Here is a 27,660-nt window from a genome sequence, read left to right as displayed (position 1 = left end):
GTGCGTTGCACTGTATCAGTACATAACAGAGAAAAATATCACCTCCCAAAACTAACACTATACATTTGACTGTTTCACTCTCAGCCAAGGACCCCAACAAGGGCCAGGACAAAACCAAGTAATCCCATTCCAATTCCAAGACAAAGACAGAAAGCAAATCAGACGGGGATAGAAGGCACAACAAGCGACCTCCTGCCCACCATGGGAAGTCAAAAGACCCCACCCAGGTATATATAAAGTGAAACTAAAATATGAAATAACCAGAATTATATGGGCTGAGGATTCGGGTCGTGCTGTAGGTGACGAGAAAGTACATTTCTGGGAAAGGCTGATTGCTATGATTTCCTCAATATTCTCTCAGGTGTAACATGAGTACAATGACAGTGTTGTCTCCGTACAAAGGAAATTAAAATCATACTTATACACTTAGAGCGCTTTTAGCACATTTGGCAAATGCTCTGCTCAAAATGTTACATCTTATGATTAAAAAAAAAAATGCTTTAAAACAAACAACAACTCAGAAAGATATGTCCTTAAAATACAGACAATAGCCTGATTTATTTCACTTTTACATTTTATTGCTCACAAATCACTTGCCACCAAAGAAAAAATAAAAATGAAATTAATTTAATAAACAAATAATATGAGTAATAATAATGCAGATTTTAAAAATGAATAAATAATAAAATATAATTTTTGTAACGGTTCAAAAGGCAAGATCTGAAAAAAAAAAAGATTGGCATTCCATTTCAAAATGACAATATATTTTATGGTAGAAGCCACATTCATAAACACAAAACATTATTCAACCAAACCACTATTAACAGAAATAATGCAGGATGAAAAATTTTAATTTAAGAAATGAGATGAGTAAAAATAATTCCATTTGAACCAAAGGCTAGTCTCTGGAACGTGAAAATAACAGTAATAGTTGTCATCATTTTAGTGGAAAGCTGATCTATCGCAAAGCACTTCCATCAGATCTATCTTAAACCCAGAAACAAAATCACTGAAGTGGACAGGGAGATCAGATAAAAAACAAAAATAAAACAAAGCACATTTGCATGTAGACCCTTACAGCTGTTGTCAAAGGGACTAGGCGTTTTTAAATGATTTGAAGGAAGTGTAAGAGACATGATTTTGAGAAAAAAAACATGACATGAATGACCTATCTTCGAACTAACGGATCATGTGTGTTTAGATCACATGACTATTCCTGGTTAGTCTCTGTTGGTCAGTTGTGCAATGGAGGGGTTGGGCCTTAATATAAGCTAAAAAAAGAAAACACAAAAATTGACTGCATATGGCGCTTGTACAATTAGTATTAGAGTCAGGTGCCGTTGATTTCCATTACTACTATCAAGATCATGTAGTTAAATGAAACCAGCTGGGCCACTGGAGACAAAAGAACCATATATTAAGTCATCAATACCAGACCTGCCACTGTCGGTTTATAGTCTTTCTTTTGCCACCCCCCCCCCCCCCCTCCCCCAATCCAAAAAAAAATAAAAAAAATAGGCAGGGAAGGTGAGGAATGTGAATTAGGTCAAATACGGATTGTAAACATCTGAACATAAAATAGAGCAGACTTGTTACTTGCAACAAATTGATGAAAGTAACAAACGTCTGTACCCCTCTTTTACCCCTTATTATTTTCAATTTTTTAAAATTAAAAGCTTCTGATAATCACAATTTTATTTGAAAACACTAAGTGGCAGATCTGCAGCACCATGAGAAAATCTAACTTTAACCACTTAACTGCCGTGAAGTCCCAGATTTGAGAGTTTTTGCCAAGATGAGGGCCATTTAAATTAATTGATATTTGAAGAACGATTTTTCAGGCCAAATTTTTTAATATGTCTTTCCAGAATTCGGCATTTAACTGGTTAATATCAATATTGTTTGTGCCATCCCTTTGAAATATCCAAGAAAACATTTGATGATCAGCTGCAACAAAGAGATCCAATTAGTGATAAAATGAAGACCAGCTGTATCAAAGATATTGATACAGAGAAAAACCCATTCAAAATGCCATTTTCTCCTGTTTGGCATAGAAAACTCTTGAGGTGTTTCATTAGTTTAGTGTTTACGTGAGAAATTTAAAGCATTGATTCAATACATTTCCTTCAGACTGTGCCTTTCATTTTTCAAGACCCTTAATCAGTATTTCAGTGCTAAGCACATTCTTTTTACTTTATTGACTTATTATCTAATTGTAAGTGACTATGGTTAAATCAAAATTTGACCTAACCTAAATACTAAATAGACCACTATGTCCCTTGATTTTCAGTGAAAACAGTTTATACTGTTCATATAACAGGTAGAGCAAGATGATATAAATAAACAGCCATTGAGAGATTAACAGAAAATCCTAGATTAGATATAAGTGTCATCAATTTTTTTGCAACATCAGATCCTTCACTTTCCCTCTCTTTGAATGAAACAAAATAATTGAAATTGAAAAACAAAAAAACAGAGAATTGATGTTGCTTATATACCTCTTTACAAATGAGAGAAGCAAAAGAAGGTTTTAAAAATTGTTCGTTTGCCAACCAACAACGGCCATGGGACTTCATTTTTTCTTATTTTTACCCAGAATGGAGCATAGTTTTTCTTATTTTCAAACAAAAATTCATTTTAAGCATGATGCATTTGCTAATTTACAAACGGAACATTTGAGGAATGAATCAGATGAGTAAAGAGCAGGAGACAATTAACACCTATTCACAACAAAAAATTGAAATTGAAAACTAAAACTGCACTAACCATAAAGTTGAGGCATTGGCAATTAAAGAAGGAATCGAGTTAATCATGGAATGAGACACCTCCATCAATGCCAAAATAGTCTTCCTCACTGATGACAAACAAGTATTAGACACTTTAAACAACTCAATGCAAACTGGCCTAAATCATATAAGTGCAGAGTTAATGAAATATAAATCACAGAGCAAAAGAAGTGAGATTTCAATGGATTCCTGGTCACTGCGGTATTAGAGAAAATTAATGTAATATTAGATACTTTGGCCAAAATGGGATCAGAGCAAACACACATGATGAAAACCTTTACGAAGCTGGCGAAATCAAGTCAATCATCAAGTGCCATGCAAAAGCCAACTGGTTCTAGACACACCCAAGCTACAATAAAAGTGACTCAATCAAACTATCAAATAGAGAAGACCAAGTCACAATCTGGACACAACCTCCTGAAACCACATGCACAAGATTTTCAAAATAGTAGAAACAGGCATGTGTGATTGTGGTGAAGGAGAAGAAGACGCCCACCATATACTCCACACCTGCCCAAAGCATGCAACAACAAGAGAGGATTATTGGCCTTGTACCATCAAACCTTTGCAGACCAAACTGTATGGGCCCCTGGCAGAGCTGAGGAAGACAACGGCACTCCTTCACCAACTAGACTTTCAAACATGAAAACAATATGAGGGGGAATGAAGAAGAAGAAGAAGAAAAAATAATAATAAAGAATTGATGTTGCTTGTATACCTCTTTACAAATGAGAGAAGCAAAACAAGGTTTTAAAAATTGTTCTTTAATCTGACTTGCCAACCAACAACAGCCATGGGACTTCATTTTGTCTTATTCTGACCCCGAATGGAGCATAGTTTTAAAAAAATTCATTATATCATCTCAAGAAGCATGATGCAATTGTTAATTTACAAATGGAACGTTTGAGGAATGAATCAGATGATCAAAGAGCAGGAGGCAATTAACACCTATTCACAACTAAAGACCTGGTTTGTTCTCAAAAGATTCCTCAAACCTTAATAGCGTCAAAACAGACAAAAACAATTCCAATGGATGAGGCCTTTTTTTTCTTCTTTGCTCAATTAATTACCAGTATTGTAAAATTTCTCATATTCGCGTGTTTTGGACAAAATTGCATAATAAGTAGTTCAATCAGGAGATGAAGCATTTTGATTCTCAAAAATGAGTACAAACAGAGAATAAAGTGGTTACCTGAAAGAGACAAAGATTATGCATTAGTTGTCAAAATGAAAAAAAAAAAACAGACTGAACTCAGCGCTCAGGACCAGCAAATGTTGTGAATTTAATGATCTCTCTTCATCTGTAGAGAAACATAAGACGACCGAGTTCTTAGTATAATAAGCAAAAAATAAACTAAAGCATAGCAGCCAACTCTTCAAATAGCTAAGATGAGACACCTTAACACCCGCCACTGTCATGACCCAAAATGACACCATGTTTGGACCATTATAAAATATAAATCTAGATTGACATTGCTAAATAGGAAATCGTACATTAATTTAATGTAGTATTTAATTTAAATACTTTCTATCTGTCTGTTCCTTGTTTTAATTCTCTGTCAAAGAATCACAATCCTGGGACATGCAAGGTCATCCCCAAACCAATAAAGTCAAATTTGCATTATTCATAATTTACCTTATATTTTCCTTCAGATTCCCAAATTGGGGAAAGTCATGTTGGCCACTATGCTAAAGCACTGTTCCTTTTTATTATCATTATTATTATTTTTTTAATTTTTGATAGTCTCTCTCTCATTACTGTAATTGGCAACTGTACACATCCATCACTTTGCTGGGGGTAGAAAAAAAATACACAAATTATAATTGGATGAGTACAACTTACTGTTTGCAGGAGTCGATGAGGTGGGAGAAACCCCAAGGAGAAGAACATGTCGTGGTACGGATGGAATACAAGGAGAATCAGAAGTCCAACATCCCAACATCAACAGGTCACATCAGACACCATCATCTGTCAAGAGTTGCCAATTCCTTTGATATCCCAATAAATTTTTCAATGAAGATAAGATTTGTACCATAAGTTCCCTTCTACACTGTAGTATCCTAGTCATTTTTCCCCATCTTGTCACTAGTCACAAACTGGTAGGTGGTATTGTAACTAACTTTCCTTCTTCTTTATCCGTAATTGCCAAAATCAACAAAAATAAATTGTCCATAGATTTGAAAATCACATCCTCTACAATAAGTTTAAATGACATGTATGAAAAATTTCATTTTTCACAACTATGAGTACAAAATATGTTTTATCCCAAACCATTGAACATTATGTCATGGCATTGTATAATCAATCTGACACTTTTTAACAGTGAAGAGTTCAATCAAAACAAATCAGCAGATTGTTAGCAAAACTGGGAAGTCGAGTGATTCATAAAGTCCAATTCCATTGTTGGCAAATTCCATGGTTGAGTTTGCTTGCAATAAATGACGTGGCCAGAAGTACAAAAAAGATGAATATGTTAACATTTATTCACCATCCTAACATTACTATGGTTGATTTCACACTATAGAAACCGGGATAAACTCCGGCTCCATGGGCCTCAAGGCTCTGAAGGACTGCTTTATAACATTACAGTCCACACATGTATATGTACATTCAAATTTAAATAAACCATTCAAAATCTAAGACATTTCTGACAATTTTGACTACTGTAGAATAGTATCAATGACATTGCCAGTTAAATTCATGGGTGATGAAAAAAAAATGTATGACGGGAATATTGTGAGTTATGTGTATGCACGATGGAACCCATCAGCATTATTTTTAAATTGCATTCTGGTAGAATCCAGTGCCTGTTCCTCTACCCCTGTTTCCTCTGTATCCACCACCACGACCACCACGATTTCCTCTATAGGACCCTCTCGAGTTGTAGGAACTTTGTGCATTGTAAGTACCTGAAATGGAACAAGAGAAATTTATGACCATTTTATTTTCCTTATACAAAATTTTTCATAGCTATGAAGAAAACTTTTCTTTTTCTCTTGAGAGCTATCTTTATCACCAACCCATAGCTGCTGATTTGAAAATATCAAAATCAGTAACCAACACAAAATTCGGTAATTGTCATCAAATTTCCATATCGAATATGGATAATCCGTAAAAGTAGGCAGATATGCCAATGAAAAGAAACATTGAGAAATTATAAATGATTTCTTTCTCAGCATACAATTCTTGTTCTCCATATGATTTTCTCTATTTTAAATACAGCTAATCTAAAAATTTCTGAGAAAATCCCGAAATTGCATAATTCTGCTGTGGAATACCAGACAAAATAGAATCTATATCTATCACTGATATATGCCTGATTACCTGCTTTGTCGGAAAATTTTCCACTGGGTGGTTGGTACAGACTGCGTGCTTGTTTTGGGTTGCTCTTCTTGCCATTGGACCCTTCAAATGTGATCGGTGTGATGCTGGGACGCTTTTGACTTTAATTTTTTTTTTTAATGGAAAGAAGGAAGAAAATTAATAAAATTAAAATCTTGGCATTGCCATGAAATATATAACCAAGTTTTATTGCCAATTGTACTGATATTATTGAGAGCTCGTGTCCAGTTGGCAGACTGTGACAAGGATGGTCTATAAACTGTGGTAAGTCAGTACATGCTAAACACAGAATACAAAGAAAAAGATTTTTCAAAAGAGCATATCTTCCGTACATAATATTTAATTCAACAGGATTGAGCAAATAATAAATAATTCCACACAGTGTTTTAATCTGTTCTCTGGTCATTTTCCAATATATTTATTTCAAAGTGAGCAACGACATTGGGCATTGCTTAAGAACAAAAAAAGTAATGCCACTGAAACCTTTCTAAAAGCAAAAAGTCAATTTAATTCATTTTCCTCTAAATTTCCTGAACTTTAAATGAACTGCTTGCTGATTCTTATCCTTGTCACAACATTTTGACATTGCATATCTAATTCATAAAAATCCTGAGATAATAAAAGATGTTTTCATAATATAATTTCATTCCAAAATGGTATGATTATCAAAGCTCATATTTTGGAAACAATCAACAATGCATATAACAAAGCAGAACATTGTATATCATACTACATCTATCTTTTGTCCAAAAATATTTAACAAATTTTAGAACACTTTAAATTGAAGGTATCAGAATATTCTTCAATTATCTGAATTATCTTAATTAAACTGGAAATTGAGCAATATAGATAACAACTTAGAATCGAGAGATACCAATATTTTCATAATATTTCCTCTGCTATTAAGACAATCCTGTTTGATATAATGAAACTTTCACCTTCCTCAAAAGTTTGAAGATTCCAACTACAAACTATAGTCAGATTTTTTTAGTAATGGCGCGTGTTTTGTCTGGTTTTTCTCAGCTGTCCCTCTATCAAAAGTTGTAAAAAATGGTGTCAACCTCTGAATCAATTTGTCTTTTAACTGAATATAGATTGGACCGTATTGATGCCATATCAAAAAAGTTTTCTTCTTTGAGACCTATAAAAAAAATTAATTCTAAACCGCTTTCATAAATTAGAGATTTTACACTGTTAAATATATAAACAGGTTAGGCACCAAAAAGGATGAGATGAATTCATTGTTTTTCTAAAAAATCTCGTGCTGACATGGTAGTTCCGACTAGTGATTATGGGTTCACATCATATTTGTTTCCGAATAAAAACAATTCGCTTTAACTGTTATAAACTTACCACTTATGTAGTTTGCATTAAATTTTGAATTTATTATTTATGGCCCATGATCACTTCAACCTTCACAAACTGGAGGAAAATTGCATTTCATTGTATAGAGTGATGCTGGGAATCTTTCCATAGTCGTTCCATTTCTCCTATTCATCATCCTCATCATCAGAGTGTGATGATTGATGTATCCAGTACTTCTTGGTTGTTATCATTGTTGAACACATGTACATATTTGTGGAAACACTGTATCATAAATTGATGAATTTCTACTTTTGACCAGTCTAGATTAAATTTATGTAATCCTCTTTGGCATAAACACAAGTTTTTCTGAAAATGTTGCAATCAAAATAATGTTTGAAGCGCCTAATGTTCACTTTCGTTTGTATTCACCAGTAATGTGTATAGATAGTTATAAAATGAAGATGTCTGATAATTAAAAACTGCCATTCATTCCTTCATATTCAAATACTGTATGTATATCGTTTCTGTTTCAATTAACCGGACATTCCATTTTAACGAATTCCTTCAAAATGGATAAGCGGAAAATTCATAATTTTGATAATGTAAATCTTCTATAAGTTCCGATCCTTACCTGTTATCAATTTTAATATAGCTGTATTAAGCGAAACCATTTCCCGATGTTTTTAAATTCACGAAAAAATATTTTTTAATTAAGAAAAACTGATTCAGAGGTTCGTACAAATTTTTGCAACTTTGCATTGAAGGACAGCTGAGAAAAAGAAGAAAATCATGCGCCACTTAAAGATCTGACTATAGCTGGTCCTTTGGGGTTTTTTTTGTCATAAATATTTGTTTTGTTGAAAGCAGGAGCTTGATCGTTGAGTTTAAAAAAAAGAAAAGAAAAAAAAGTGTAACCATCGAGAGTCTATTTGTTGTGTGTTGTATGACACAGTTTATAATTCAATTGAGAAGTGAGTTGCCATTTTGGCATATTTTAAGTCAAATTAGAATATTGAAAATAAGTTATGAATATTTAGTGACTAAATTGATCATCTAACTTTGAGATGTAATGATTCTCTACAAATTTGTAGCATTTCATTTTCTCAGCCGTGGGGCTTGAGATCAAGATTTGGTCAAAGACCTGGACTCAGCTTGTACAGGTTAATGAAAAATTTGTTGAGTTAAAAAACATGGAATCTTTATGATCCCATTTCGTCTTTCAAAAAAAAAACATTTATTAAAAAAATAAAATTGACAAATTAAAAGCAAACAAAGATTTAGTAAAAAACCTAAGCCTCACTCACATTCTGAAAGGTAATAATTTTGGCAAAATGGCATATTCACTTACCCAGCAACAGGTGCTGAACTACCATTGCTTGACACATCCAAACTTTTGGCATCCTATCATTGATTAAAAGAAAAACATTTTTTTTCACTTGAGTCTACAGGCTACAGGTGGCATGGACATGTTTTCACAATAATAACTACTTAAATCAATAGAAAATATTACAAATATAGATACATGGACACCAGACAAGCAACACTAAAATAAACAAACAAAACAAAAAAGTTTTGTTTTTAAAAAAATATCATTGTCCTTAAAATACTTTAAAATGAATAAATAAAACAATGTTGTTATAATAATGCAGGGATGCCCTTTACTAAAATGAAATTTTTTCTCGTAAAGAGCATATATGAAAATATTTCTTGCAAAGTGTCTCTTCATCAAATGGAATCACATTTTAATCATAGAAAAAGAGACACATCCATCTAGCTTCCCCTTAACATTGAAGCTTGCATCTTTAAAAACTCCAACTAACCAATACTGAACAAGGTCAGCTGGAAAATTTCAAAAAGCCAGTTTTTTGGCTTTAGACAAAAAGAAAAAAACCCCCCAAAAAAACGGGCATCCCTGAAAATGATATCGGTCTTTTATAATAAGTGGATAACTAACTACATCATTTTGCGTTTAACATTAATGAATTGACTTTGAGGCACCCAAAGCAAATTTTGTTTGAGAATCACAAATTGCAGATAATGTCCAGAAGCAAGGACTATAAAGCCAAGTTTTATTTCAAGTCATTCTCATAGTCCTTCCGTCATAGTTTGACAATCAAACTGACTCACCTTGGTAGGTTTCCATGAAAGAGTGATGACGACTTTGTAGGAAGGTGGATTGTGCATTAAATCTTTGACTAGAGCTGTGATGTTAGTGAACAACTTGAGGGCGACAATTCTTTTCTTGTTCTAGTTTGTAAGGGATATATATAACAACATGGTGCAATTAATTAACTATTAAAATTTTAAAATTTAAATTTAATGAAAACTATGAGTGATAAACATAGCTCGCAAACTTCATTGCGAGTAAACATGACTTCAAAATCATATTCTGGCATGTCTAGTTGAATTATCTTTCAAATTCTTAGTTCTCTGGGGGAAAAAAAAAAGTAGCTACAGACTTGTCACAAGCAATAAACCCCCAAAAAATTATTTTCAATGCTCTCTACATGAATTTTCACTATTAAATACTCCGGAGTTGATGCAATTTATTTTAATTCGAACATATAGCCATTTCTAATTAAAAAAGCCACATTTCCATTCTCCCCTACTTAAAATAAAGAAAAAAATTAAAATCTGTATATCAGGATGTACCAAATGGTCAGAGGTTTTGTTTTTTTTTACGTTTGCCATAAAAAAAAATATACTCCAATACAAATTTATTTGGAAAACTAAGGAAACATTTGCTTTCAATTTCTCTGGGTTAAAAAAATGAAAGATAAAACAAAATCTTGCATCAAACTTACAGCAGTTATAGCTTTTTAAAGTGCCAAAAAAGAGTGGACAAAGTTCATACTCTGTCCAGTTTCTTTTTAACCTCTGAGAAACTATTACGGCTTTTCTTAAAAAATCGCCAGTTTTTGGTTAATTTTACATTATTCAACTCATAAAGATTAATCTAAGTGAATTTTTTCCTTAGATTTTCAAATAATTTATTACTATCATCAGTGGCAGTGGAGGTAGGAATGATGATGTGGTGGTAGTTTTAGTCGTGGTGGTAGGGTAGGGAAGATGATGTGGTGGTTGTTGTAGTAGTTGTGGTAGGGATGATGATATGCTGGTAGCTGTTGTAGTAGTGGTGGTAGGGACGATGATGTGGTGGTAGTAGTAGTTGTAGTAGTGGTGGTAGTGATGATGATGTGGTGGTAGTTGTTGTAGTAGTGATAGTAGGGATGATGATATGGTGGTAGTTATCGTTTTTTTTGTTTGTTTATTGCTTTAGGTCTCTTCCAACACAAATGAGGTTATATGAGAGACCGCTGAAACAAAAAAAACAAGCAATCTAACAAAAATAGTACAAATGTAAATCAAAATCATAACCTAAAGATATAAGCTAAATTATAAATAACCAAGAACAAACAGGCAGAAGATTTACAGAAAAAAAAATATCCCCTGTCAAAAATACAATCACAAACCAAAGAAGCAGGATAGGCTAGTAAAGAGAAGAAGAAACGACATCACTATCGGATCGTACACCCATGCGAACATCATAGGTATATGATTCAAGGGTGATGCTCCCATCCAACCACCCGCTGGTAGTTATCGTAATAGTGGTGGTAGGGACAGACATGCCAAATTGAAAACTTCAAATTTAGTATTGTTTATGTCAACTTTTAGTAATTTGACAAGGAAATTCGTAATTTTTGAAATTGTGTATGAACAACCACAATATTATTATTATTATCATTATAAAAGTAGTAATAGTAGTAGTAGTAGTAATTGTAGTAGTAGTTGTTCTTCTCCTTATTATTATTAATATTATTAAGTATTACTAAGAATTAAAAATTCTTAATTTTCCATAAAATTTAGTATTTGAAATTTGTCTAAAATTCGTAAGATTCGGCATGTATGTAGGGATGATGAGGTGGTAGTTGTAGTACTGATAGTAGGGATGACAATGTGGTGGTGGCAGTTGTAGTAGTGGTGGTAGGGATGAGTATGTGGTGGTGGTAGTTGTAGTGGTGGTAGTATAATGGTTGATTTTTTAAATGTCCAGGATAAAAAGTAAACTTCCGTATTTTCCGGGACAGCTATTATTTTATACAAATTTCCGGGATGATAGGCATGCCTGGTATTGATTGACCATAGATGATGATGATGAAATAGACCACAACTCACACTTTTTAAACATTTTTTTTTCTCACTAGACATGTTTTTTAAAAATTCCCTATATTGAAATGCAGAATTTCTGCCTTGAATGCGGAATGTAGACCAATTAAGCAGAATTATTCCGTGAAAAGCGGAAGGGTAGGAGCCTCTGCATATAGTACAATTCTGCTGTTTCAATACCATCAATGTACTTGACAATGCCTCAAAATGAACGAAGGAAATTGAATACAATACACAGTTCAATGCTTTGAAAATTCAAACTCCATACCTCTTCCTGCCTCAATGCATCACCAGACTTTCCTTGCAAGGCTTCCTTTAATCTTTTTATACAAATCTGACTTCCTCTTGCTAAATATTGTAGCCTGAAAATAAGTCAACATGACAAAGTCATAAACAAAAACAAAAAACAAAAAAAAACACTGATGACTAGATAAAGATTTGTTTGCATCTGTTAAGAATAAAGATAACAATTACCATAGTAAAAGACACCAGCATTGTAAGCTCGTGGCAGTGATTTAAAAAAATTAATAATAATAACAATTACAATGATAATAATAATAATAAAAAATAATAATATAAAGAATTGCTTGTCCAAGTGATGAAAAAAAAGCCAATACTATGTCCAAACTTTTTCAACACTGTAAAAAAAATATTTTGATGCCAGGCCCAATTTTTTTTTCAAAATTAAATATTTGGGATCATTTTTCATCATTCAACCTAGACATAACTGATAAAAACTACACATCAATAGTTTTTATCAAAATAACTCAATATTGATGTAATTTTGTTTCAACTTTTTTTTATTATTATTAAACTACCCTTTGATACAGCTTCATATATATAGCTATTGCAATTCAGAAAATGAAACTTTAAAAGTTGGAAATCAAAAATATGAGCTACCCTTTTTCAAGGCAACCATAGAAAAAAAAGGAATCTTCTATGCAGAGATACCAAATTCTTCTTCCTTAAAATTTCCCAGACAAAACGATCAAATGGCATACCTAATTTTAAAGTCTTTCAATCTGTCAGCATTTGCCTCGTCTGTGAGAAAACCAGGGCACTTCCTGCCTAATTGATGGAATGCAAAGATCAAACATTCCACTTGGGAGAAATTCAACTTAGGGTCTTCTGTAGCATTCTCTTCACTGTCCTCTGACGGGGGTAAAGGCATGTAATCCTGAATGAGGGAAAAAATGGAAATAGTAACGTTGTAATAATGGTTATCATAAGTGCTATGATTAAAAAATAGATGGGGTAAGCCAAAAGTAATATGGTACTAAGGTTGTGATTTCCAAATCCCATTGGTGGAGGTCACAAAGGGGGGGGGGGGGGGAATGCGACACTAAAGGGTCATTTTTTTAATTTGATGAAATATCCTAAACTTCTATACACAGTCATAAGGTATATGTTTGGGAGGGATGCTTGCATATAATTTTTTTCAAAAAAAGTTGCCCGTTGCTATGGAAACAACGTCATATTGGAAAATAAACAACAAATCTTTAAAAGTCAAAGGCTTTTTTGTTTATCAACCGATTACTATAATATTTTGGCCAGAGGTAGAAAAAAGGAAAATAAAGAGGCTCTAGAAGCCAGATTTTTAATTTTTTAATTAGAAACTTTAAAAATTAAGTTCAAAGTTATTACTCGATTATTCCCCTACATTATTCAAATTACGATTAAAACATTTTTTCCCCCTAAAAACCCGGCTCCTAGAGGACCTGCGTATTTGTATGACACTCATTTGTAGAAAGTTTGAAGAAGATTGGTTGAAAACTGAGGAAGGATATAGGTTTTTAGTGACGAAAATTGCAGTTTTGAGAAAAATGCATTTAAAAGTCAAAGTAAACGAGTTTAGGGAAAAACTCTCCTCTCGCTCTCTGATTGGATTGTGACCACATGACATAATTAAGAACAAAGTGGTTGGTTGTTGAAGATAGAGGAGAGATTTTACTTTTCATTCATATGTTTTTGCCTTTACTTAGTAATAAGGACTATTTGATATTCTTTCATGAAATCAGTCCACTGAAACTAAAAATGGGCAGGATTTAACCATACTATGGGTCACAAAATACGTTATTTTGAGTCGAAAAAAACTGAAGATGAAGTTCTCATGCAATTTTTTATGCAGACAAATGGTCACATGACAACATCCCACCAAAATCTAATTTTAGCAAACTGGGTCAAAATTCATCATTTTTAATGTCGCTCCGCCCCCCCCCCCCCCCCCCCCCCCCCCCCTTAATAGCACTAGCCAATCATTTCAATAAGTCACAATTTGATAACTACTACTACTCTTACAACTACTACTACTAATACTCTTACTACGACTATCACTACTAGAGAGAGAGAGAGAGAGAGAGAGAGAGAGAGAGAGAGAGAGAGAGAGAGAGAGAGAGAGAGAGAGAGAGAGAGAGAGAGAGAGAGAGAGAGAGAGACAAATGGTCACATGACAACATCCCACCAAAATCTAATTTTAGCAAACTGGGTCAAAATTCATCATTTTTAATGTCGCTCCCCTTGAAGACCTATCCTTCGCTTAATATTATATAAAGCATTGTATGATGATTTAGAATTACAAAGAGGCATCAAAAATAATAAACCATCCTGTTGATGAAGTAGAAAGAATTCATGGAAAAGCAATAGAAAGGAAAGCATTCTCAATTACCAACAATAAAAAAACATATTTTATACCATGAATTTGATATTTTGCCATCTGGGAGAAGTTTTTGTCAGATTAAATGTGGAACTAACAAGTATAAATCAACGTTCGTTCCATCAGCAATAAAAATGTTGAATATTTCATATGGTACAGCAAAACCAAGGATTGATGCGTTGACTGATTGACTGATTAATTTGTTTAATGTTAGGCTAGATGAAGTGACCAATTGATAATGATGATAATATTTGGTGTTGAATTGCCAAGAATGTAACGAATTGAAAATGAAATGAAAATGTTGATGTTGTGTATGTCGCATGCGTGAAAGAAAGAGAGGAAGAGAGAGAGAGAGAGAGAGGAGAGAGAGAGAGAGAGGAGAGAGAGAGAGAGAGAGAGAGAGAGAGAGAGAGAGGTGTCTGTTCAATGTTATAGTTATCATATAACGTTATGACAAGTGTAACTAAATGACAAATTGCCATATTTGTGGACAATAAAGATCTATTATTATTATTATTATTATTATTATTATTATTAATGGTGGAATATGCAGGTGAACTATCAACTACCTCAAATGGCAAGACCTGCCTAGATATTCTCATTCGCCTGCATTTCCGGCGTACACCGGCAAACTTTGACCCATGCTAAGTAATCCTGTTCCAAGACAAAGACAGAAAATAACTCGGAAAACAGATATAATTGTATAGAAGTCACAGCGTCAAAGGACCCTGCCCAGAACTGAAAATTTAATAGTAGTGATCATATTCAATACTGAAATATTTCAAAATTAAACTTTGATGTAATAATAATCCTAAGTTATCAACAGTCTATTAAAAAAATAAAAAGTATTTCAAAATCATTCAATTTGATTAAGCACAAACCAAAAGTGATGTGTATATGATGTTGAGACGCTTGTCCATCTCTTCTAATTCACCAGAAAATTCTACAATCTCAGCAAACATCTTCAGGACTTCTAACTGTATGTTTGTCTCTTCATCTGGACTGGCAAGGTCTTTCAGAGCAGGCAGAACGTGGTCGCAGACATATAATACAAACTCTTTTGAGTGGACATTTCTCTGGATAGGAGAAGGACATTTACTTTTTTAATCAAAGGATATTTCATGTGAGTTAAAAGTGTCTTACAGAAATAATAAGACCCAGAATCAAATAAAATTGGTTTCACAATTTCATTATCTATACCTATTTCACTGATAATACAACTTCATTTGCATTTTTTTAAAAAATTTTATACATTCGGAACATTATAACATTTTTATTCAAACATCTACACTCCTTCCCACACTTTATAAAATGCATCTAGTCTTTGTAATTTTGTATGTTTTCCCCAAAGTCTGAAGTACTATATGCGTAACATGTTTGAGCAAATTCTAATTCATTATACTCCTTCTATTTCAATATTATTAACTTTAATGAGTTGAAGATTGAAAGAAAACTATAGTTTCCTCGAAATAGATGAAAAGATATACCGCAGTACCCCATCAACAAGCTGCTGGCAATAACTAAAATATCCTCTATCCTGACTAACTAGAAATGAAACATATATGGCTTTAGCAGAGGTAGAAATAGAATAACTAGGCAACAGAATTCCAACACGCTTGTAAGAAATGTTTGCGAATAGACACTGGTAAAATTCACTTGACTAATACATAAATTATAGCTGAAACCCATTCTTGACCCAAACAGTGTGATAGTCTACAATCTACAAAGGACGACAACCACTAGTCTGTGTCACTTCTATTATGGAACCAGCATGTCTATCTGACTTCCTAAAAATGACCTGTCACTCAAAGTCATGCTCTAAGGCCATTAGTAAAAAGTCTCAAATTATGATTGGAAACACAGTTATGTCAATTTATCTACAGATCTTATCTTGGCCTGAGCTTTTTTTTCTTTGAAGAATGTGATGGACATCACAAAATCAGAAGAGAATTTCTTAGAAAATCCCCAAAAAACGCAGAACCCATAAACGATTATCACCACCGAGTCCCTCAAATGATCTGAATCTTGATGGAATCATTTCTAGTCCAAATTGCTGATGTCTGCGGTGTAATCCTCAAAAAGTCCACAATGTTTGCCTTTTGTATTTTTTATTTGCAGAATCAAATGGTAAATGGGAATAAAACATATTCAATGTTCTTTAATGTCAAACAATATGATTAAGACTAAAATTTATCTTCTTTCTCTATCTCTAGAAAATCTTGCTTAAGATGCAAAATCACAAGTGTATACTTACAGAAAACATGGGGCCTGCTGACTTGATACAGTGAAGTAATCTGTCCACGCAGTCTGGGTCAGAAGCCTGCATCAAATCAAATATTTAAAGGGTAATAAAGTCATTTGGTCTGCCTAAGGATGTTCAGGAATAGAAACAATGGGATCTTTGGTAATGAGGGGCAACTCTTGAGTTACCAAGATCAAATTTAGCATAAAGTTGATATTTGTAATTCACGTATCAAGCTTGGCTCTCAGCTTTGAACAAGTGTAGACCACACCTGCTACAGGTATTAAACAAACAAACAAATAAAAATCTATAATTATACCAAAGAGCAAATTTATGGTGCTGATATGACCTAAATATGCCGCAAGCACTGTAAAACTTTTAAAAAACAAAGAACAAATTTTGAGAAAGAAGTCTATGTGAACTTAAAATGCCTCAAAGTATGCACCCTTATTTTTGTGAATTCTAAAATTTTTAATAGATTAGACAGTTTTTACTTTAGAAAAAGATCTATTTCAATGTGAAAAAAAAATGGAATTCTCATTTAGGTCTGAAAGACATTAACTTTTTCATCAACCCGATGTCACAAAAAATGAACTAGTTTGGAAAACAGAATATAAAAAAAAGGCATCTACATATAACCAGATACTCTTTCATATCTCACCTCAAAAGGTTCATCAAGTGCTGCCTGGTCTACCACCATATCTACCAACTGTTGCCTGGACTGGACTGTAGCCATTGTCTTCAGACTCCTTAACAACTCCATTACTGCAATAAACTCATCCTTTGTCACGTCTTCCAAAAGCTGTGTAAGAGAGCAATAAAACGAAATAATATAGGACTGTTAAGATTTGAAAAATTTGGTTCAACCCAAAAAGTTAATAATATTATTAGATTCGAAAGTAGAAATAAAATGTAGACCAAAATCATTTTTAAATGTACTGTCTGATTAATGGTTTCCAGCTGGTAAACATTGCTTGTTATTGATATCAAATTATGTATCCAACAATAGGCATGCACAGGCCTGCCAACCTTCACAGGATTAAAAGTGTATTCCATGACCCTAAACAATGTATTTTTTAGCAAAAAGTGTATTTTGTCCGCACATGTGGAAAAAAAGTGCGCACTATACAAAAATTTATATAAAAGCTAACATCAATCACAAATCAAAATAAACTGATCTTCATCATTCAAGCAATCTCTAGTGATTACAAAATCATCTATTTATCGAGAAACTAAAACTTAATGGCCATTTAAAATTAGCATAAGGCTCAGAAATTGCAATATCAAAGGAAATTGCTTTCGAAACACTCAAAGAAATGACCAAAAGACCCTTAACATGTTGGTAGTATTGATGCTAGTGTCAGTGGAAGAAGTGTTGGTTGTTGTAGCGGTGGTGCTCTAGTGGTGGTGGTGATGATGATGAAGCTGTGGTGGCGGTGGTGGTTGTGGCAGTGACAATGCTGTGATGGCAGTTGTAGAAGTGATGATGTCATGATGTTGATGGTAAGAGATGCTGATGAAGTTGTGATGGTGATATTTGCTAGCCCAGTACATCAGTGAGAAAGTTTTGAGATAAAATATCTGGGAGAGCGGTCTTCAATTCAATAGATGACAATTTGCAACAGGAGCAAGATATTTTCCATATATGCTCTCTCTCTCTCTTTTTTTTTTTTTTTGAGCATTCCCTACTACTACTACTACAATTACTTCTATATACTACTAATACTATTACTTTGGTCAAATGAAAGGAAATTTGCAAAGTATGTAATATTCAGAGACAAGTTAAATACTTCTAAAATGGTTCTAAAAAATTCATTTTGAACCAAATACCGTTCTTAAAGCTGCCCACTTTGTAATTCAAGACTCGTACAAAATAATAAATTAAAAAAAAGATCATTATAAATTTTATAAATCAAAATAGAGTAATTTAGTTATTATAAAGGGAAATAACCCATTTATGTTTAAGTTAATTAGCAATACAGTTTTTAATTGAAGGCTTCATAGTCAAAGATGTTGGTTTAATTAAATTATCACTTAGAATTTTCTATTTAATAAGTGGCAAAAGTTTAAATGTGGTCTGAGACTATTTAAAGCATAAAACAAGCTTATATGCATAATTCTATGCAAATCCTCAAAAATGTATGAGAAAAATATTGGTGAAAACCGGCATCATATAAACAACTGAAATGATAACTATAGTATTAAATGTGATGCATCATTCATTCAGAAACACAGTCAACAGTTGGTGTACGACACGTGTGTATCAATGTATCATCAACATTATTCACATCACATATCATTTAAAAAATCGTATTAAATCCACTAAAATCGTATCCGCGTATTCGGGGTCCAAAAATCGTACTAAAATATGATTAATCGTACTGGTTGGCAGGTATGCATGCATACTGTATGTCAGAAATGCGTTTAAATATGCTTAAAATATATCTCACAGCTAATGCTATCAATTCAACTAAAATTACCAGCTTCATTAGTAAATAGTAAATAATGAATTCATATAGCGCCTAAACATCCACGTTAATCGTGCTCTGTGGCGCTTTCATTCAGATCTGGATATCTGTTAACAAGAAATGACGCTTTATGAGCAGATTTCCATTAAGTTACTGGAAATTTTAATGGTCTTTTCATCCCTATTTACACCTTATCTCATAAAACTCTCATGATTTACATATTTCAAGGTTGCAATTAAAAGGAGAAATATGAAAAGAATCAGTCTCGCAGCTAAAGGTTTTAAAAATGTTCAGGCTTGCATCATCTGACACACCTCCATATTGTAACAACTCTCATACTACAGCTCCCAAGAAATGGCATATTATAAAATAAATGTAAATTCCCTTTATTGATCCCATAGGGGAAATTTGTCATTAGGTCTATTCCAAAGGAACCCTGAAATAAACCAGGAGTCAGCCGCAGTGCAAACTGAGCTAAGACGACAAGGCCACACAGCGTGATAGTATTCAACAGGGGTGAGAATGACTGGTCACAAAAAAGGAGGAAATTTTTCATCATGAAGATCATGACCTATGCATGCGACCATAACCTATAAATTTGAATTTCACTAGAATTTACTGAGATGCGATCCAAGATTTGTCTCGCAGCAATTTCTGGCACGACTCTGAGGAATTTAAACAGTTGAAAGTGTAATTACATTTGGTGGTTGTAGTAGGGATGATGATGTGGTGGTGGTTGTAGTAGTGTTGGTGGTAGGGATGATGTGACAGTGATTGTAGTAGTAGTGGTTGTATGGATGATTGTGTGGTGGTGGCTGTAGTAGTGGTAGTAGGGTTGATGATGTGGTGTTGGTTGTAGTAGGAATGATGATGTGGTGGTAGTTGTAGTAGTAGTGGTGGTAGGGATGGTGTGGTGGTAGTTGTAGTAGTAGTGGTGGTGCTAGGGATGACGCTGTGGTGGTGGTTGTAGTAGGAGTGGTGGTAGGAATGATGATGTGGTGGTGGTGGTGGTTGTAGTAGTAGTGGTGGTAGGGATGATGATGTGGTGGTGGTTGTAGTAGTAGTGGTCTTAGAGATGATTGTGTGGTAGTGGTTGTAGTAGTTGTTGTAGGAATGATGATGTGGTGGTAGGTGAAGTAGTAGTGGTGGTAGGGATGATGTGGTGTTATTTGTAGTAGTAGTGGTGGGAGGGATGATGATGTGGTGGTGGTTGTAATAGTAGTGGTGGTAGAGATGTTGATGTAGTGGTTTTGGTGAGTGTTTTTTATTCATCGATGATAATAGCAATTTGTCAAAAGGGAGAAAAATTTCTCTGTCTATCGATCAAACACACAAGCAAAGTGTCAAAATAACAGGAACATAGTTTTGTATTAGTATTATGTAATATATTACTATTTCTAGTTTAAATCCATTCTTATCGTTAGACAGAAATTTAATTTTTGTAAACATTTAATGAATTGTCCTTTCCACATGTTTAAGGCCTACAATGTTATTCAAATAAAAGGCCAGAAAGTGTTGTTTTGTTGTGATTTTAACTTTATAAAGCAGGCTACAATATCTGTGTTACCGAAACCTAGTGGTTACTCAGTTTATAAATACAACCCAAGAATCTCTCAAAATTAAAGCCATAGTAAAAAGAAAGAAGAGTAAACTAAGCAAATCACCATTGCTTTATTCTAATATATTATCTCTGTATAACCAGATGATTTAATTGATGTTGCGAAAAAGAGAGAGAGAGAGAGAGAGAGAGAGAGAGAGAGAGAGAGAGAGAGAGAGAGAGAGAGAGAGAGAAAGGGGGGGGGGAGACTTTTCTACCAGAATAATTTATGCCTTGTATCTTATGAATTCTATATCCAAAAAAAAAAAAAAAAAAAAAAAAAACAAAGAAGAAAAGGAAAAAGGAAGAAAGGCAAAGGGAATGAGGGAAAAAAAAAAAAAAAAAAAGAGAGAGAGAGAGAGAGAGAGAGAGAGAGATTAAAAAGACAATAGTTACCTACAACAGAGAAAAAAAATCCAGACCCATTTGTCCCTCCCCTTCCCCTTTAACCATCAACTAATCAAAGAAAACCACTGGTCTTCTGTGTCAATTATGACAACTGGCGCCTTCGTGTCTGGCGCGACGTCATAAAAACAGGACCGTCACCAAATTTCACCAGATTGAGCACAGGTGTCAAAATATGACATAAGACATAATGGTGATTTTGTGGTTTTGAGGAAAATGTTTGACACGGCAAATTCAGCGGAAAATTTCTGAGAAATTCTAAAAATCCCGGATAATCACTGTTTATTTATCAAAATTTTTTTGAGGTATTGTGATGGGGATGGGCGGAGATAAACCCTATCATTTAGGCAATGCCTTTTGGAGTACGAAGCAAAGACAGTATGGCTGAGCCACGCTACCCCAAGAAGGTAATCACCCAGTAATGACACCCCAAAGTAATAGAAAGAACTACTATTCCGTACAATTTTGACAAAACTTTCTGATTTTTCTGTGGACCATTTCTTAAAATTCTTATTGAGCAGGGACATAGGAAAGATTTCAGACTTCTAATTTCGATATCAAATAATACTTTTTATACATTTCATTCATTATTATTATTATTATTATTATAATTATTATTTGATATAGCGGTAGAATCCACAAATAGTGCTCAGATGTGCTTTACAATAGTTTTTTTTTTTTTTGGTATTACTGTCAAGAAGCCTCAAGGACAACTAACTTTGAGGTAAATGTGGCACATAGACAAGATAACCCCAAACGCCAAGCCTATGTAACTGGCTTCCTAAAACACCTCCTTCTTTGATTTTACTTTCCTTTAATTGATTTCTGTTATATTTTGCTTTACAAATTACTAATTAGTAGCATGCCTGAGTAATAACCAAAAGTAATGATTGATCTATTACAAGTAACTAGCAATAAAAGTATCTATTTCATACCTTTCTGCATTGCATCATAATGAAGTCCTCTGATTCCTTTTCCAAGTCTCCATACTGTTTCAATTTGACAATAAGGAATTTGAGTAACCTCTCACGAATAACACCCATCACCTCATCTGTTCCTTCATCATCTGACGACTGTAATAATCGTTTGAAGATACCTTCAAGAGCACCTAAAAAAAGGTTTCAAAAGGAAAGATCTTTATGTAACAATTACAAAAGCTACTTTTCCAAATGATTTTCAAAAGTAGCTTTAAGCAGACTGGCCACAAAAAAAACAAAAAAAAAAAGAAAGAAATGAATTATTATTATAATCAATGTCACATTTCGAGGCTTAGTAACAATGGCATTGAACTAAGTTACTTTTCACAAAACCACTAGTGTATCGTGCACACTCCAAAGTCACTTTTGTCATGGATGGATGGCGCCCAGTTTACTTAGGCTTGACTGTTATGTAAGCTTGAATTTTAATTTATCCTCCTTACTGGAGTGTATCTAATGACATGGAATGATCACTAACAGCGCATAAACAAAAGGTTTCTTTCCCCAAACCAAAAGGGACCAAGGTGCTTTGCCAGTTGAAATAGTATTAACACCAACAGAAGAGTCTGCATCTGAATGTTACTCGAGGTCGACTCAATTCTGAGTACAGTGGAACCTCCAGACTACGACACCTCCGAATAGCGACAACCTCCTGATAACGACATTGACCTGTGGCCCCGATTTTTTTTCTATTTAAGATCAGTAAAAAAAAATACCTCCAGATAACGACGCACTTTTTTTATAAAACCTCCGAATAACGACATCATTTTGGCGATTTTCGGCACTTTTCGTAGATATCTGATACTAAAAATACCGAGTATGAGTACTCAAAGTTTATAAAAACAATTCCTGCTTGAACCAATGAGAACGCAGCTTTTGAAACCAATGAGAATGCAGCTTTTTTTTTTTGACGAATCTTGGCTGATATGCATTAATAAAAACCAAGAAATAAATGTAAGTGTAAGCAAGTAAACACAAAATCTTGGAAAATGTGATATTATTTGGTGTTGTAGTAGTAGTAGTAGTAGTAGTAGTGTTTTTGTGGGAGGAGGAGGAAGAGGATGAGGAATTTTATCTAACCCACAGCGTCCGAATTACTTGTTTTTGTTTGTTTTAAAGGGTTTTACAGCGCTTGTGGCACATCTATGTCATATCAGCGCCAGTAAAAAGGAAGAAAATTGGAGAGTAAAAAACATTCTAGATTTACAATTGAAATGACATAAGAAAAAGTAAGACAAAGGGGAATGGTTTAAATTGGGAACAGGTGTAGATTCTTGGAGCACACTATCAGTGTACTCAATTCAGATCACCTAAAAGTCTCATCCAGACAAACGCACAAGAACCCCATAAGAGGAATACACTACAATGTTTTGTCAATGTTAATAAAAACTGGTCCCGCTGGCCTTACCACGCCCACTTTGCCCGCCATCTTGGAAACCTCTAAATAACGACACCTCCGGATAACGACATAAAAACTTGGTCCCGTGGCATGTCGTTGTCGGGAGGTTCCACTGTATTTGTATTTGAGGGCGGAGAAGGCTGTTGAATGTGACAGCCATAGTTGGTGTTAAGGCTGAGGATTTTGATAATCTTCGCTTGAAGATGTCTAAATCTGTTGTGTTCACACATGATTCGGGAAGTGTTCCAGACTTTGATAGGTTTTTGTTTTTAAGGGTTTTAGGGCATCTGCAACACATTTAGGTCATATCAACGCTAGTAAAAAGTTCTAGAATCAAAATTAAAGCACCCAAGAAAAGGTAAGACAAAGGGGAATGGTACACATAGGGAATTGGTGTAGATTCCAAGAGCATACCATCAATATACCTAGTTTGAGATCACCTAAAAGTCTCATCCAGAAACGAGCAAAGGTCCCTACTAAAAGGAAAACACTCATGCTTATATTATAAATTCAAAACAACAAATATAACAATAATACATAACAGAGAGATGATTTACAAGAAAAAAAATATCATCTCCCAAAACAATAACTATACATTTGACTGTTTCCCTCTCAGCCAGGGTATCTGGCCAGGGCCAGGACAAAACAAAGTAATCTCATTCCAAGACAAAGATAGAAAGCTAGGTGGAAAACAGATATAGGGGGATAGAAGACACAGTAAGTACCTCCCTGCCCACCATGGGAGCAGACTTTGATAGAAGAACAATCTAAAACAATGATGCGTGTCACCAACATGCTGGCTGCGAAAGTTTTTCAAAGAGAGGAAGAAGAGTAATTAAATAGTTCACGGACCTTTTATGTTAATGGAGAAGAGAGCGTAAAGAGATGTCTGAATGCCAGCCACTTCCTGTAAGTCCTCTGTAGCCATCAGCATGGACAGGGCATCAGCAAACCGACCAACTTTATCGGGGCTTGTCCTGCACAAGGATGTGATGTCTCTAACAACTTGCTTTCTAATCTGTAATAAATTGATGACACAAAGGTGTCTATTATCAATTTATTTAAAAACCTTTCTCCTTCATTACTTGAACCAATACACGAATGCACACAACATTTGGGAAGCTTTATCTTAAAATTGAGGAAAAGATCCTCTAAATGCTGCTAGTAATGATAATAGTAAAAATAGGTAGGCACTTATGATCCATCAAATCTTTAAAACCATTTAGTGAATACTTTAAGTTGGGTTTTACATGAAGAAAAGTAATACGAGCATGTATGTGAATCAAGTCATAGTGCCTGCTTTGCATATATTGGTAAAAATGGGAAATGTATAAGACATTATTTGGTGTAAAAGTGATGTGTTTTATAAATGTTATCTATGTTTTGTTTTATAATCTTTTTTATTTTGAAACATTGGTTCCTTAAAAAAATTTTCTCCTTCAGAGATCAGAGCAAGGTTGATGTGGTCTTGTGGTATGATACTCGCTTTCAGATTGGAAGGTCTGGGTTCGAACCTTGCTCAATTGAGTCCTTGGAAAAGACTATCCACATTCTCTCACCATACTCAGGTGTAATATGGGTACCTGGCCGTTAACAGCATTGTCTATGTCGGAAAAATTGTAATATCGCTTTGAGCATATTTAGTGGATATTGCGCTATAGAAAAGCTCAAGTTTTTGTTGTTTTTTTAAATGGCAATAGTAACATTTGCAAAAACAAAAAAAAAACCACTGAAGCAGGTCTCTACTCGAAGTAAAATGCTGTTAATGCTCAGGGATAACTTACAGCAGAATATTGCAATATGTAAGAAAAACTTATTTAAATGCTAGAGTTACCAGTTAAGCCATCATTCAGCTAACCTAACATCATTTAACCTTTACTAATTCCTGTACTTGTATATTCTTCAGGTCACCAGCACTTGCAACACTTTCTGGTTTAATCAACTAGAACGTTAACTTCTAAGTGGGTCTGGTAATATCAACAGCAAAATAACACACTCACCGTGGCATCTGCATCCTCACACAATTCAAATAATGTGTTGATGGCGGCATCCTCATGATTGGGAAAATACTTGAAAAATCTGCATATGAATTGAGATGCCAATCTCTTTTCTCCTAATCCTCCCTTAGCAGCACCTATAAAAGCTTGAAATTCTTTTTCATGCTGTGAAATTTAAAAAAATAATAATTCAAAAATGCAAGGTTAGTATTTACAATTTGGCTTCTGCTCTTTATCCCAAAGATATCCCCATCAGTTATTTATGGTGCATTGCATGTTATTCTTAAATTTATTAACTAGTATTTCAGCTTGGACTGCCTTGGTAAGCGTCGTTCATTGGCTCCTAGCCTAGTGACATCACAGTGTTTCAGCTGGAGCCCAGTTTCAAGCTGATTCTTATAGTAATTTTTTGGTATTTTTAAGGTCACTGTTGATTGAAAAACTTTTAAAAGTTACACAATCGTCTCCTTCTCATAATTTTTACACATTCTGAATCCTCATATTTCAAGCTTTAAAATGATATATGCCACTTATTTGATTGTGGATAAATGATGAAAATTGCCAATGGGGATAATGAAAATTCGTTATTCCCAGACAGATATTTGAAACTCCGCTCTTTTAAACAATTATCCACAGTCCAGAATATGGAATGTTTCCAAATAAGGAAAGTTAATAAATTATCTATAAAAACATAAAATTAACCAACATTAAATCAGTTGTTCTAGATATACACAATATGCGTCGACTTCGAAGTGGGTGTCATGGCCGAAGGGTTTAGTCGTCTGCCCTGGAAGTTTACCAGAATCGACATTGCGGGTTCAAATCCTGGTTCCGCCACTTTTTTTTTTTTTTTTAACATTCCGTCTTCTTTTTACAGAACGGTGCAGGGGATAAATGTCCCATCCATCCCCCCACCTCTTTTTTTTTTTAAAACTTTAACTCTCTCTCTCTCTAGTTCCTTTCTAGTTTCTAGCAAATTGTCATATTCGTCCCCACTCCGATCTCAAAAATTGTCTTAACAGAATAAATAATTAAAAAGCAAACAAACAGAAATATTCAGAGAGCGACCAAATAGTGAGATAGAGAAGAAAAAAACAAACGATAATTTTTAAAAAAAATTAAAACAATTTTAACAAATTCATGCTCAGAAGCGGAACAAAAGGTCAAACAAGAAGGAGAAAAGAATAGACTCGCACCAAAAAAAAAGAGAAAAGAAGACGAATTTTTTTTTTAAAAATTTTTAAAAAGTGGCGGAACCAGGATTCGAACCAACAACGTCGATTCTGGTAAAACATCCAGGGCAGACGACTAAACCATTCGGCCATGACACCCACTTCGAAGTCGACGCATATTGTATGTAGTAACAACTGATTTAATGTTGGTTAATTTTATGTTTTTATAGATATTTTATTAACTCTCCTTATTTCTATGTGCATTTTGGAGACATTCCATATTCTGGAATGTGGATAATTGTTTAAAGGAGCGGAGTTTCAAATATATATGTCTGGGGGTAACGAATTTTGGTTATCCCCAGACACCTGTCCTGGGATAACGAATTTTCATTATCCCCAGAGGCCAGAGGTGTCTGGGGATAATCACGAATCACAGCGTTTCAGTTTCAATCAACAATCCATATGAATATCATAGTAAGAAGAGCTTCCAAAAAGGAGGGAAGATATAATATACCCATAATGAAGTCAAAAACTCACAGGAAGAATAACACACAAAAGTCAACAATGAATGAATGGAACTCCAAAGGACACACAAACATGAAAACAATTCACAGTCACAACGGCCTAAATTCGAAATTATGTTTTTTTTTGTTTTTAAGGGTTTTACGGCGCTTGCAACACATTTAGGTCATATCAGCGCCAGCAAAAAGGAAGAAAATGGATAGTAAAAAGTTCTAGAATTACAATTAAAGCACCCAAGAGAAAGGAAGACAAAGGGGAAATGGGAACAAATAGGGATCAGATGTAGATTCCAAGAGCATACCACCAATGTACTTAGTTTGAGATCACCTATAAGTCTAATCCAGACACAAGCACAAAATCCAACAAAGAGGAATACACTCAAATGCTTACATTTACATTATACATTAAAAATAACAAATATAATAATACATACCAGAGAGATGATTTACAAGGAAAAAAATATCATCTCCCAAAACAATAACTATGCATTTGACTGTTTCCCTCCCGGCAAGGACAAACCAAGTAATCTCATACCAAGACAAAGACAGAAAGCATGTTGGAAAACAGATATAAGGGGATAGAAGACAAAGCAAGTACCTCCCTGCCCGCTATGGGAGGTAGGAAGGA

The 27,660-nt window shown here is 34.2% G+C and overlaps 1 protein-coding gene across 1 annotated transcript in view; it reads right to left on the bottom strand.

The window, feature by feature from the left end:
- Nucleotides 1–528: 528 nt before the first annotated feature.
- LOC144978333 (apoptosis inhibitor 5-like) overlaps nucleotides 529–27,660 on the bottom strand; it is a 29,028-nt gene continuing 1,896 nt past the window's right edge. The window contains exons 2-13 of the mRNA XM_078924226.1: nucleotides 25,343–25,504; nucleotides 24,195–24,360; nucleotides 21,902–22,074; nucleotides 17,158–17,298; nucleotides 16,509–16,574; nucleotides 15,136–15,330; nucleotides 12,603–12,778; nucleotides 11,870–11,963; nucleotides 9,562–9,681; nucleotides 8,783–8,835; nucleotides 6,112–6,230; nucleotides 529–5,696 (exon numbers count right to left, since the gene is read on the bottom strand). Coding sequence (XP_078780352.1) covers nucleotides 5,566–5,696; nucleotides 6,112–6,230; nucleotides 8,783–8,835; nucleotides 9,562–9,681; nucleotides 11,870–11,963; nucleotides 12,603–12,778; nucleotides 15,136–15,330; nucleotides 16,509–16,574; nucleotides 17,158–17,298; nucleotides 21,902–22,074; nucleotides 24,195–24,360; nucleotides 25,343–25,504 — 1,596 coding nt within the window. The 3' untranslated portion in view covers nucleotides 529–5,565. The remainder of the gene's footprint in view (nucleotides 5,697–6,111; nucleotides 6,231–8,782; nucleotides 8,836–9,561; nucleotides 9,682–11,869; nucleotides 11,964–12,602; nucleotides 12,779–15,135; nucleotides 15,331–16,508; nucleotides 16,575–17,157; nucleotides 17,299–21,901; nucleotides 22,075–24,194; nucleotides 24,361–25,342; nucleotides 25,505–27,660) is intronic.

The sequence above is a fragment of the Berghia stephanieae genome, chromosome 8, assembly GCF_034508935.2.
Source record: "Berghia stephanieae isolate SIO BIC M18660-M18661 chromosome 8, UCSD_Bste_1.3, whole genome shotgun sequence".
NCBI lineage: Eukaryota > Metazoa > Mollusca > Gastropoda > Nudibranchia > Aeolidiidae > Berghia > Berghia stephanieae.
The sequence above is the reverse complement of the archived record's forward strand: the minus strand, read 5'-3'. Positions and strand labels throughout refer to the sequence as shown.